This window comes from Osmerus mordax, chromosome 9 (assembly GCF_038355195.1).
Source record: "Osmerus mordax isolate fOsmMor3 chromosome 9, fOsmMor3.pri, whole genome shotgun sequence".
NCBI lineage: Eukaryota > Metazoa > Chordata > Actinopteri > Osmeriformes > Osmeridae > Osmerus > Osmerus mordax.
The window spans coordinates 6,463,059-6,475,981 of record NC_090058.1 but is presented as its reverse complement, the minus strand read 5'-3'; the positions used below and the strand labels follow the sequence as shown (position 1 = coordinate 6,475,981).

The 12,923-nt window shown below is 41.2% G+C and overlaps 1 protein-coding gene across 1 annotated transcript; it reads left to right on the top strand.

Annotated features, from left to right (window-relative positions):
• Window positions 1-7,577: 7,577 nt before the first annotated feature.
• Window positions 7,578-12,921, top strand: LOC136949196 (snake venom 5'-nucleotidase-like). Its single transcript, XM_067243418.1, has 9 exons — window positions 7,578-8,004; window positions 8,201-8,423; window positions 8,592-8,780; window positions 8,940-9,137; window positions 9,472-9,626; window positions 10,062-10,170; window positions 10,439-10,588; window positions 10,836-11,036; window positions 11,861-12,921. The coding sequence occupies exons 1-9, from the start codon at window positions 7,663-7,665 to the stop codon at window positions 12,028-12,030; spliced, it is 1,737 nt and encodes a 578-aa protein (XP_067099519.1). The 5' UTR covers window positions 7,578-7,662; the 3' UTR covers window positions 12,031-12,921.
• The last annotated feature ends 2 nt before the right edge of the window (window positions 12,922-12,923 follow it).

Below are 12,923 nucleotides of genomic sequence, written 5' to 3'. Positions count from 1 at the left end.
TTTATTATATGTGGTCCTCACTGACCATTCTGGGCACCTGTAGTGTCTGCATTTTGGTCTGTGTACTCGTGGATGTATGTGTGTGTGGGTGTGTGTGTGAATGTGTGTGTTTACAGGACGTATCAAGTCTCTGGAGCACCTTAAAACCACACATAGTAGATTCTGCATAGGTGCTAGTAATATCAGCTTCCACCTAGATACCACACCTAATACTCTTGTATTCTGGACTGCAGCTACCCAGGACCATGGAGAGCTACCCACTGAGAATAATACAATACTTTTTGTCTATATGCAGTATACTAAAGATAGGTATACAGTAGGTATTTACAGTTCCTCTATAGCCGCTTCCAGCTAGGCAAGTAATATAGGCACAGTACTATACTATATGAAATCCATTCATGTACACTGTGAGTTTTGGGCTAATAACTTTGCAGCAATACTGTTCTTTATTTTTATTTTTTGTCGAATAGAGAAGGCTTTCCAATGATGTCACAAAATCTGATTACCCTCAGAAATATACTTAGTTAGTATTCTAGTTAGTTAATTTATAGATGCAAAACTATGATAAATCCGAAAACTAGGTTGTGACCTTAACCTTAAAATATGTTTATAACCAAACCCAAACACGTATGTTACGTAAAATATAAACATTTCTAAAGCCATTTTCTCAGGAGGTTATACCCAAGGAGAGTCTGGACCCAAGCATGGCTCATAGTAGTAGATTAGCCTCCACCTCTGGCCTCTACCTCTTGCTTCCACCTCTAGCCTCCAGCTCCAGCCTTCACCTCTACAGGGCAACACTTTGCCCATCTACCTGGCTGATTTCTCAAAATGGATTCTGGGACCAGTGTAGAATTTTAACAAAGCTTTCAATGACATGTTTTTGATACGTTTTATTTACAGATAAATACTGGATGTCTTCCTACATCACTCCATCAAGCTTCTTCATAATGTTTTATGTAGGATGGTGGGGTTTTATACATGACATATACAGTACATTTTCACAGGCCACAGCTTGCTTTTCCAGCATGATTTGAAAATCAATGCAATTTAACTCATTTGGGCCCTTAAACATTCAGTTCCATTACCAATCAAGGTTCAAGACAGACAGATGAAACTGCCCTACATCTTTCACAGACAAACGACTATTAGGAGGTCACTACAAGCCAGATCCCAACGGTTACCTAAAATATTGATGCCGCTAGACCTTTGTCTTTTTTAACTCTGAAACATCAATATGTGACCTTCGGGAAACCTTAACAACGAACAAGCTCAGCCACTTCCCCCTGTGATATTTCTGTCTTGTACAAAGTCAGCAGAAATGTCAGCAAATATGAGTGTTAGGTGCACGGAGTCAAGTTTTTGTTTGGTATCTAACAATACCCTCAGTTCTGACCTCCAGCAGAGGCAGACGCCCCTGTCTGCTGCGGGACAATAATCTTACGTGAGCTGCAGAACAGATTAGATGCTGTAGACTTTGTTATCGCATTTCAAAAAGGAACACATGCGCTAATGTATTGATTGCGAGTTGTCTAGCCCTTGGGTTAGTGTGGGTAATGAAACATTAGATGCCATCCACTTGTTTGAATGTCTGCCGTTTATCCTTCCTGTCTTGGACAGCAGATACACAGAGATTTTGGACCTGTGCCAGGGTCATTTACACACGTCAGTTGGGGGGTTGTGTCGATTGTGCAGTTTCCTGAACAAATAATTGTATCAGTGATTGAGCTCTGACAGGAAGCATGTTCTGGATTGCCTTCCGACAGAGAGTTTAGGGCAGGGTTCTCCAATCCTGGTCCTCGAGGGCCGCTGTCCCGCATGTTTTGGGTGTTTCCCTGCTCCAGCACACCTTATTCAAATGAATGGTCATTACCAGGCTTCCACAGAGCTTGATGACAACCCATTCGTTTGAAATTCAATTCCATGTAAGAACTTTATTAGGAATCTTAAAACAATGACCTGTGCTTCTTAGCGTGGTCTCTTGACCTCAAGGCAGATTCAATTCTAGTTTATCAAAGTGCTGTACTCTTTTCATGTTGCTCACTCTCAATAAACACAGGTTAAGTTGAGCAGTGACATAGCTTGTCTTGTGATACCTGATATCCTGACTGTTGGGGGCCTGACCCCAGCAATTTCAATCAGACACAGCCTAGGCATGAAGTGTCAAGGTGTCCGACCGTTACACTGAGTTAGATGCAGATTAATGAGGAAGCCTGAGATTTATGGGGGATTTAATCAAACAAACTATCCGTGAATGAGTAAACAGGTTATCAAAGTCACTCAGAGACATGACCAGCGTTGATGCTTCTAGAGTACTTTAACTCAATTGAAACACAAATTGATGAAAGTGATGATTGTTGTTCCTCAAAATATTTACAGAATGCATACACCTGATCAATAAATGTACAAATGAGGAGTCATTGTGCCCTGAGTGACAATTCACATCGACTTAAGGTGCAACATTTCTTATCAGGACTGTTGACATTAGGGCTGTGTTTTTTCTCTGACACCAATAATTGTTTCAACACTTTCATATGGAAAAGAGAGTACATTTAAAAAAACAATTATTGATTTTGTTCTAAAATGTTTATTCAAGTCGATACTACTGGAAATGTGTTACGCACCCTCAGGGAAATTTGCAACCTTCATTGCTTTTATGGCTTGCTGTGCCGATGCCTCATGTGACATCCTGTTCTGTCGATTTTTTAACTGTTCTATTTCTCACATTCCTCCCTCTGTGAGTATGTTGTCATTTCAAACTTTGTATAAAAGCATCCATTAGGTATCTGTCTGTTCTAAAGACAGCCATCAGTGACAGTCTCCCTGTGAGTTGCTGATTGTGCCTCATGACTGGCTGTAACAACCTTACACCCAAGCTTGGCCACAATGCTCCACCTCAATACCCACGGGGCAAAATTAGGTATTCCAGACTTGATATGTAACCACACATCTGAAAACACACACACAAACAAACAAACACATTCAATGAATGTCAACACTTTTGCAAACGCGCATGAGCATAAGTGCACTAACATACAATCACACTGCTTGCTTCTTAAGCACACACATATACACACATGCAGACAAACACATACACACATACACACTTACACATATACACACACTGTAAAACACAGTTAGAATTCAATTGTGCTCTCCTTGCTAAAAGCACTGCAGTAAAAGAGATTCATATTTGTAGAAAGCAGTATAAGCAGAGATTTATCTTGCGGATCAATGATTGGGGTTAAGTTTGTTGAATTATACATGTTCATATGTGTGTGTGTTTGGGGTACTACCACTACTACTACTACTACTACTACTCTACCCTACTCAGACTGAATGTTGGCTTTGGGTGTTGTAACCCACTTGAGGAGCAGTAGAAAACAGGACCCCCAACACCATGCCTCCAACTTCCTGTCATCACACAACACGTTACAGCACAGCAGAGCACGCACACATCCAGTCTCCTGCAGGACTATATTTAGTAAAGCAATAAGGTGGCCAGCATGCCTCCTTCTCCTCATATCAGACCACATGCAAGCAGACAAATATAGGATTTTCTTCTCTCTTTTTTTTGTCTTCTTCGGAAGACACCTTCTGCTTTACGTTTCACATGACTTTATGGAGTATGTGACCTTTTTTCTAAATGTGTTGCTCACAGCTGTAGACACATTTCTGATATTTGGAGTCTTTTTTTGTTGTTTGTTGCTGGCATGGGCATTTTTTGGTCGACAGCTGTGAAAGCTGACACCAAATAGGGCAAGCCCAGAATGAGGGCAGATCCCTACTGTGAGGATGTGAGGTCCTACACCACCCCCGCAAACTAATCACTCTGGGAAATGGTTTATTCCAATTCTAGTTTAAAATGTGAGACCTGTGAGAGGTGAACAAGCTGAGCGGGGTCAGTCTTAAAGAGTCTAAACCTAATGGCTTGTTATGAACCCTGGATGGAGAGAAAGTGAGGCAGAGAGAGGAGAGAGAGAGAGAGAGAGAGAGAGAGAGAGAGAGAGAGAGAGAGAGAGAGAGAGAGAGAGAGAGAGAGAGAGAGAGAGAGGCAGTAGGACATCAGATCATAGAAGAGTTCAGAGTGATTATGACAGGTGATCCCAGCTTTGCTACACTGAGGGGTTCAGACATAGGTCATGTATGCAGCTGTGCAGCCATGTTACTCAGCAGAACACAGGCCCAGTCGGCATGATGTCATTTCCATGTGCTAAGACTGAGGGGATCAATACTTCTCAAAGTGTTTACACAATTGTTTTTTAATTTACACATCCAAGATATCAACTCCTACACTCTTGGTGTTATATGTGCTTCAAGCTGAAGAATAGGCTGCCAGAGGACATATGGTGTCTGTTCGTGATCTGCCTGTCCGCAAGGCCGCTCTCTAAAGACCTGCTGCTAAACATGTGACAGGAGCCAGAGGGAGAAACTAGGCTTCTTTTTTCCACTGGTTGTGTGTTTATGAAGTTTCCAAAACGAATGCCGGGACTAGGAATCTCAAGAATCCCACATTGAATCCGGTGCCTCTTTAGTCTGTTTACAGATTCATGATTGAGGTTCATGGCATGCAGGATGGAGGTTCACATACCAGTATACGACTGATGTGTGATCCATCAAGAATTGAATGAGCGTTTACTGAGTGCTCATTTTCTCCTGACCAGTGTTCTGTTTCCTGGTATCAAGTGTACGACTTATAAGAAGTGGTTCTGGGGGATGAATGATAAAACAAATGTTGCCTATTGAGGTCAGACTCCTTTTAGTGTAATAATGTCTGAGAGATCATGGAGAGCCTTTAGGTGGTGGATGATGGAGTATGCCTGTCTCAATAGGTATCCAGTGTTGGAATTAGTCCACACTTACTTGAGCAATTGATAAAGAATGTCTGTTTGTGTCATGTATTTTGATGAGACTCCTTAGGCATGTCCCAACACATCTCAAGATATATTCAGTTAGATATCTGAAGATGTTTAAAGATATTTTATGAAACGTTCAAGCTGTGTCCAAAGAAGCACCTTAAAGATGGTTAGGTTATAGCCATCTTATGGAGTTTTAGACATTTTGTGGGGTTGATAACACTTAGTATCAGCTTAACATTGTGTTGGCAAAAGAGGTTTTCACAGTTGCCTTTCAGAAAGATCTTGAACATCTGTGCTTTTAATGTTTGAATATTTTGAGATTCTCCACTCTGCGATAAAGAAGATGGACAGCACCCAGCCTCCACAAGCAGCTGATATTGTTTGTAGATACCATCAGTGAGATATAACACTTTATCACCTCCTAGAAGTAAAAGCCTCGGGCTTTGTGTGTGTGTCTGCGTGTTTGTGTGCATTCACAAGCGTGTGTTTGTGTGTGTGATAAATCCTTAGTGGACAGAGAAGTGCTAATAACACATCTATGATAATGGGTGGGATGGGAGCATTGGAGGGCCAGAGGATGTTTGTCTTGCCAAGAATAGACGAGCACAAAACAACATTGTTATTCGACTGATGCCTCTTCCCTGTCTGCAAGAAATGAAGAAACCAAAGCTGTGAATAATCTCGTCCTGGCTAATTGATTAAGGACAGCTGTACGTTATATATCAAGGATTGTATGATAGCTGAATCTACTGCTCTATGGCCCTTTTCTTACTTCCTGCCCTGTCTGGCTCATGGGTAAAGAGGGATTTCTTCCCTGTCAGTTTCTCCTTGCAGCTCCACAATGTCCTGACTGCTGAGTGAAGTGAAGACCACTCCCAGTGTTTACTTGTCATGGAAACGGAAAAAAACGGTGCCCGCATACTCAATGATGAGGCTGAGATGGGTCAAAATAACAAAGACTGATGTAGCGGCTGCCCATAGCGGCCCCTCGAGTTTGGGACTGAATCCACACTTCTAATTACGAACAGAAATATCAAACATTTAGATGTAACTATGTCAGTTTCTGTGTCAATTTCGACTGGAATCAAATTTTCATGAGGTGTGTAAGGTGTTATGTACCACCCCCTGCCATGCAGCCTGCACATCAAAGTTTCCATCTTTACTTTTAATGAGGTGCAGCTTCTCTCAGCTCATGACAAGGGTCAGGCAAAGCTAAGCTCAGGGACTTCATTTCAAGCAGTGTTTGAAAAATGTCAAATAATGCAACCGTGCGCTTTGTTTGAAGCCCTTCAAAACTAATTGGGAGAGAAAATAGATATTCAGAGGGATCACAATTTGATCACATGCATCAAGGACAAACGTCAAAATTGACATTTTGACACATCTACCTTGGAAGAAGGCTTTCCTGTACTGATTCATCTGAGTTGTGATCATATGATCATGCACAGGCTCAGGGATTTTAAATGGCATGTGAAAGCAAAATGCAAATGGTGGAGAGAAAGTCTTGATTTCCTGCACATTCTATCCATGGCAATAATTTATTAACTTTAAATTCATCTGTCCTCTCTCTTTCAGCAGAGAAACAATTGATTTGGTGAGGAGAAAACATGCAACTAAACATGGAAGACCAGACTTTGCACAGAGGAAAGAAGATAAAGGTTTGGAAGAGACAGATTTGTTCAGGCAGTAAAAACTGTAAAATCAGTAGAAATGCCTCAAATGATCACATTGAATCACATCGGAATTATGGTATATTAGGTTCTTTCCACTTTGTTCTTGTATCTTTAGCTCTCCGAGTGACTAACATTCATTAAGCATAACTGCTATTACAGTTTTTTACAATCGCTTTGACCATTTTTTCAAAACTTCTAACAAGTTTCCTAAACTCTTAACGCACCAAAACACCTACGACACACAATTGGCAAAACGGTTAATTTCATGCTCAAAATCACACATTGTAAACTAAACTCAAACACTAATTTTCATAACACAAAAATACACTGAACAATACACAATGTCAACACTAACACGTTCTCTTTCAACAGGAAATTTTGTCAATCATAGCACAATGTCATAAAAATATTAGGTTTCAATTCACAACAGCTGTTCACTTTGACTTTAACCAATAAGTTAGGTTTTGAACATGATGTTATCGTTCTGACATACAGTGTGAAAGCATTGGTAAATTGGGCATCGATAGGTTTGGTCGTGGTTGAGCTTGTGTGTAAAAGAAGTTCAAGCATTTTCAATTTGTGTTTACTCTATGCATTTTGTGTCAAAGCAACAAGAAATGTGTTAATTGTATAGCCAACACAGACGAGTGTTGTGCTAATTGTGTCAAGAGTTTAGGAAACTTGTTAAAAATATTGAAAAAATAGTCTTAGCGATTGTATAATACTGTAAGTAACTACGTATTCTGTCCACTAAGGGGCGTGGCTGAATGTTCACTGTAACCAAGTAGGCCATGGTTAAATACAGCGATGGTTTCGGTTTTATGCCTCCCAATGTAGGTGGCGGCGACCTCCGTTCCATTCTCTCACAGTAGAGATAATTCGTGTTTTGTAGGCTACATAGTTTGCTTGGATTATCTCCTTACGTTACAATCAACATAAACTATGTTGATCACTAGACATAATTTGGTCACTTGGTGAATTTGTTTTAGCGTTTATAATGTCACATAATAATATTTTTGGATTAGAAGAATTTGGACCTGGACGGATGCATATCTGTTCCCCTTGAATCACGCCTACACACTTTGCTCGTTTAAAAGTTCCCAGTCTGCTGCGCTTTTACGCACACTAAGATGTGCGTACGTACCTCCCTGTGTCGGTGCGCGCAGTGGGCTTCACTCTTTTTGCTCATATTTATCGAGAGTGTTTTAACTTTCGAGATTACATTGCTTCACACCAATGATTGTCACGCACGTATTGAGGAGACCAGCCGGGACTCGGGAAAATGTGGCCCCAAAGGTCCTTGCTTTGCAGGAGTTGCCAGGAGGTACACTAAAATAGAAGAAATTCGGAATTCGGAACGGAACGTGCTGCTTTTGGACGCGGGAGATCAGTATCAGGGGACCGTGTGGTTCAACTATTACAAGGGCGAAGAGGCGGCGTATTTCATGAACAAACTCGGATATAATGCCATGGTGGGCTACGGCATGTTGCATTTCGAAATTGCGTAGTAGTACACACCTTACACCAAAGAGTCAGAGATGTATTTCATATAAACATTACAATATTTAACAAAGGAGAATGACGCAGAGTAGAGCCAGTTAACTTCTATAATTACAGAAAAAATCATTTTGAATGGAAACTTCACGTTTTTTTCCTGGTCCTACATAGGCATTTGGGAACCATGAGTTTGACAACGGAGTGGAGGGTCTCGTCGAACCCTTTCTGCAGAAGGTAAACTTCACTGTGCTCAGTGCCAATATCAAGGCAGACCAAGTCCTGGCCCCAGCCATTAGTGGCTACTACCAACCCTACAAGGTGTTTACTGTGGACTCTGAGAAGGTGGGTGTTGTGGGTTACACCACAGCAGAAACCCCGCAGTTATCCTTACCAGGTAAACATCACTTTTCGTATATCCTTAAACTGGTTGTTAGTTGAACATCTGTCAGCATAAACTTGAGCTTAACACCCTTGACATACATTTCTACATGACCCCAACCTGACACTGCTTAACTACAGTTGAGAACGTTGAACCATACCGTTGTGTCTTTCATCTTCTAAGGTCCACACCTGAAGTTCGAGGATGAAGTGGAGGCTCTGCAGCTGCAAGTGGATAAACTTCTAACCCTGGGGGTCAATAAGGTCATTGCCGTCGGTCACTCTGGGTTTGACGTGGATAAAAAGATTGCCAAGCGAGTGAGAGGAGTAGATGTTGTGATTGGAGGACACACCAACACTTTTCTCTACACAGGTAGGTAATTGTAACTTCTCTCCCTAGTCTCACCCATATCTATCCATCTATCATCTGTGAAACAAGATAAAAGGCTCGGATAAAGGGCAAACCTCTCAGAGGACAGTATGAATGTACATGGCCCTGTTTCTCTAAATACGAGTCTGTCTGATCTGTCAGGCAGCGCCCCGTCCTCAGAGGTTCCCGCAGGTCCCTATCCATTCATGGTGCGGTCAGAGGATGGGAGAGACGTGCCGGTGGTCCAGGCTTTCGCTTTTGGGAAATACTTGGGATACCTTAAGGTGACCTTTGACCCAAAAGGGAACGTGCTGAAGGCTGCTGGGAACCCCATCCTGCTGGATAGCAACATTGCCCAGGGTAACCTGCCACCCTCAGATACCAAAGCTGGTTAAAGACTGTTGACTGTTGACAAAATAGTGTTGTCATGCTGAAGCTGTGGTACACCCAAACATGTTAGTAAAGTATGGAAGCAAATCAGTGACATAATGTTTTGAATTTTAAAAGGTATTGAATACTTTTACCGAATTTGTTGGTTTTGAATTCACCTCTTTAAAATTGAAATATGAATGTATTTCAATGTTAAAGAAAAGGTGAATCCAGTTGTAGCTGCAGGCAGTCATAACATTGTCAATGATTTGCTTCCATAGTAGAGGTTCTGACTACTACTGTTACTTGGAAACACTTGTTTCAGACGTGGGTATTCTGGCTGAGGTGGAGGAGTGGAAGAAGAACCTGGCCCAGTTCTCTTCCGAGTTTGTGGGAAAGACCTTAGTGTACCTCAATGGTACCTTTGAAGAGTGTCGCTTCCGAGAGTGCAACCTTGGAAACCTAATCTGTGACGCTATGGTGAGTGACAAGTGTAGAGTCTTCCTCATCATCAACTAATCAGGTTTATACATTTGTTAAACTGAGGTCCAATGGCTGTGTATTCTGGTTGGACAAATGACAGACATACTGGAATCACAAAAACAAAAGAAATAGTCAGTCAGGGTCTGTTAGAAGTGGCCAGAAAGTCCACACAGGTGAGGCAGAACCCATTCATAGATTCATCCCATTAGATGCTTCATTGTGCAGCAACAAAGTATGATCATAAGTGATGCAGAACTATTCAAACAACTTGCTGCTGTGTAGCAGTTTGTAAACTTGTTAGAGGGGGGGGGGGTTCCTCCACTGCTGTTGGGTGACTTTCTCACCATAAATCAAGTCGTTCATTAGTATCTGACTGAGAAGCGATGTGGGCTTTTGTATTTTAAAATGTAGTTTCCAAATTGCTCTCCCTAGATTAATCACAACATCAAGTATTCAGATGAGGTCCAGTGGAATCACGTGGGCTTGTGCATCCTGAACAGTGGAGCCATAAGAAATTCAATAGATGAACGCTACAAAAATGGTACGTCACTTTTCTGTCATGTAAATCTCATAAATAACTCATGTATCTTGCTCATGTCGATGCAAAGTCATGTGATAACCCTAACACTGCCCTCTACCCCTTCACATTCACACATATACACATTTTTCGGACTATAAGTCGCATCAGTCAAAAAATGCATCAGGAAGAGTATTTTATAACTCCATACAAAATACATAATCCTTGTGACATTCCATGTGACATATGAGGCAAATGACTTCAATTTGTTTCTGTGATGCATTGCTTACAGGAACCATCACCATGGAGGAAGTTCTTTCAGTCTTACCGTTTGGCATTACCTTTGACCTGGTCCAACTGAAGGGCTCGACACTGAAAAAGGCTTTTGAACACTCAGTCAGGAGATATGGCAGTAACTCTGGAGAATTCCTCCAAGTTTCAGGTCAGTTAGGTCCATGTCAAGGCAGTAAAGGAGAAGTAAGTTGAGGATCAGGCAATAATAGTTGAAATACTTATACCACTTATGGCTTATAATTATGGCTTTTGGGGCCGTTGGCAACGTATGTTTGAATATTATGGTTTTTTTTCCAGCGAGGGGTTTTAATTGTTTTGTATTTCAGATTCTGAAGGCTTATTTCAGTGCATAATGTCTTAATATCATTATTATCCTTCTCTTACATTTTCTATAGGAATCCATGTAGAATTTGACCTCTCACGACCATCTGGGGACCGAGTGACATCCCTGAGCCTGCGATGTACCCAGTGTCGAGTGCCCATGTACGAGCCCCTGGACCTAAACAGAGACTACAAGCTGGTGATGCCCTCCTACATTGTAGACGGAGGGGACGGCTTCTCCATGATCAAGGAGGAGAAACTGAAACATGACACAGGTGAGTTTAGTGTCTGACACGAAGGGACTTGTCCTACAAAGTGTAAAGTCTGCAGTTTGCTGTGTTTACCGCATACAAAAACAAAGTGAAGCATTTTCTTTTAACTGTCGGGCTGTATCAGACCCCGCACATCGCGAAGGTTAAAAGAAAATACTTTTTATTTATTTTTGTATTGGGTAAACACAACGATGGTTCATTGTGAATCTTTGGGTAATGTGACCCGAAGGCAGCACAAGGGTTAATCTAACTGGCCTCATTCCATAAATAAACAGTTTAACGTATTAAGCTAATTATTGCATTCCAAAAACTCATTGTCTCCTCTAAATATCTCCTGACAATGCAAAAACTAAGTTTGAGGTGAAAATGTATCTGAGAATGTGATAATCAGTTTCCTAGTACATTTTTTCTTTGTGAAAGGAAGCCAGTCAGACTAAGGAGACGGCTTAGCAATTTAGGATGGAAGAGGGCATGTGGAAATATTTACATCATGTGTCAGTTTATGTCCAGATGTTTTACATTAAAAGGTGCCACGTTTTAGACTCATGAGGTACAGGCTCAGACCTCTCCAGCACAGCCAGATGTTTTCAAACAGAGTGATAATGAAATACAACTGAGTCTCATTACCTTATCTATGCATAACCAAGAACCAATGTGGACAGTAAATAGTGTGCACTGGATGTAATGTCTGACTCTCAAGTTGACCAGAGCGTGGAGAGAAAGTGCCTGTTTCCAGATAAGAGCAGGCCTCATGGACACATGAGCGGCAGAGTCAGAGAGAAAGAGCTGACTGATTATTTATTCATCAAGTATGTCTGCCCTGGTAGGTGACATGGACATCAGTGTTTTCTCCAAATACCTGTCGGAGATGAAACGAGTTTACCCCACGGTCGAGGGACGCATTCGGGTCCAAAACTCTGTCTTGTCTGCCACTGCCAACCACTGCCTGGTCCTGGTTCTACTGGGCCTTCTGTCGTCCTCGTCCACAATCGTCTGAGACATTCATCTTTCTACAACAGTATTGGAAAAGGATAGCCACTTTAATTAATGATAATAGCACATTGGGGCATTACAGTAAACAAATATATGTGCCGACTAAACCTGTGTCACTTACTAAATAACAAATACTGTTTGATGTTGAGAATGCTTTTAATATGCTGTTGTATAAATGTTTTTGTGACGTCTGGATTAGATCCTAATAACCATAAACTATGGTTATCAAACCATTGTTGTACTGGGTTTGAATGCCCTCTCTTCCACTTTCATATGATGCCAGTAAGGATTTAAGGGATGTGATATGATCATTACCAAGTGCAGAATTGTAAATCCACCTTGATTTATTTGTATTTGCCAACTGTACTGTCACTTTTATACAGACCTTTCTACAATTGTCTTTTATTTTAGTTGTGTCATGTTCATTGAAAGGCATCTAAAATGTTTTAGTAGTCCGTGCACAATCATATCAATTTTAGCCTGGAAGTTCACTTGTTTTGTTGTGAGGAATTCAAAAAATACCTGACAATTTCATCACAGAATCGATTTTTGATTCACACTGCTTCCTTGTTGTGGACAGGTTGTGCCTGTGCACTTCCCCTTCCCGACAGTTCAACTTTTCTCTTAACGTAAATCATCACAAGGCATTCTAAAAGGATCCAAGGTATGTACCCCTCCTCCACTCATGTTTCAGGAAGCAAGTGTCTAATTACAGGCCTCAGAACAACATGCCAATGAAAATCACATGGACTGCAAGGCTGACAGAAGCAATCCGCTTCCTTTTTACATGCAAACAGTGTTCCTCCTACATACTACAAGTCAATCTTTCCTGTTACTGTAAGATTTCTTTCATCAAAACATAGGGCTTTTATATTAAAGATTTTATTTGCTTAAATA

Excerpts from the sequence above, each read along its gene's own strand:
- LOC136949196 (XM_067243418.1), top strand. The coding sequence starts at position 7,663 with ATGTGCGTACGTACCTCCCTGTGTCGGTGCGCGCAGTGGGCTTCACTC. Across the intron at positions 8,005-8,200 it reads AACTCGGATATAATGCCATG|GCATTTGGGAACCATGAGTT; the intron begins GTGGGCTACGGC and ends GGTCCTACATAG. Across the intron at positions 9,138-9,471 it reads GGATAGCAACATTGCCCAGG|ACGTGGGTATTCTGGCTGAG; the intron begins GTAACCTGCCAC and ends CACTTGTTTCAG.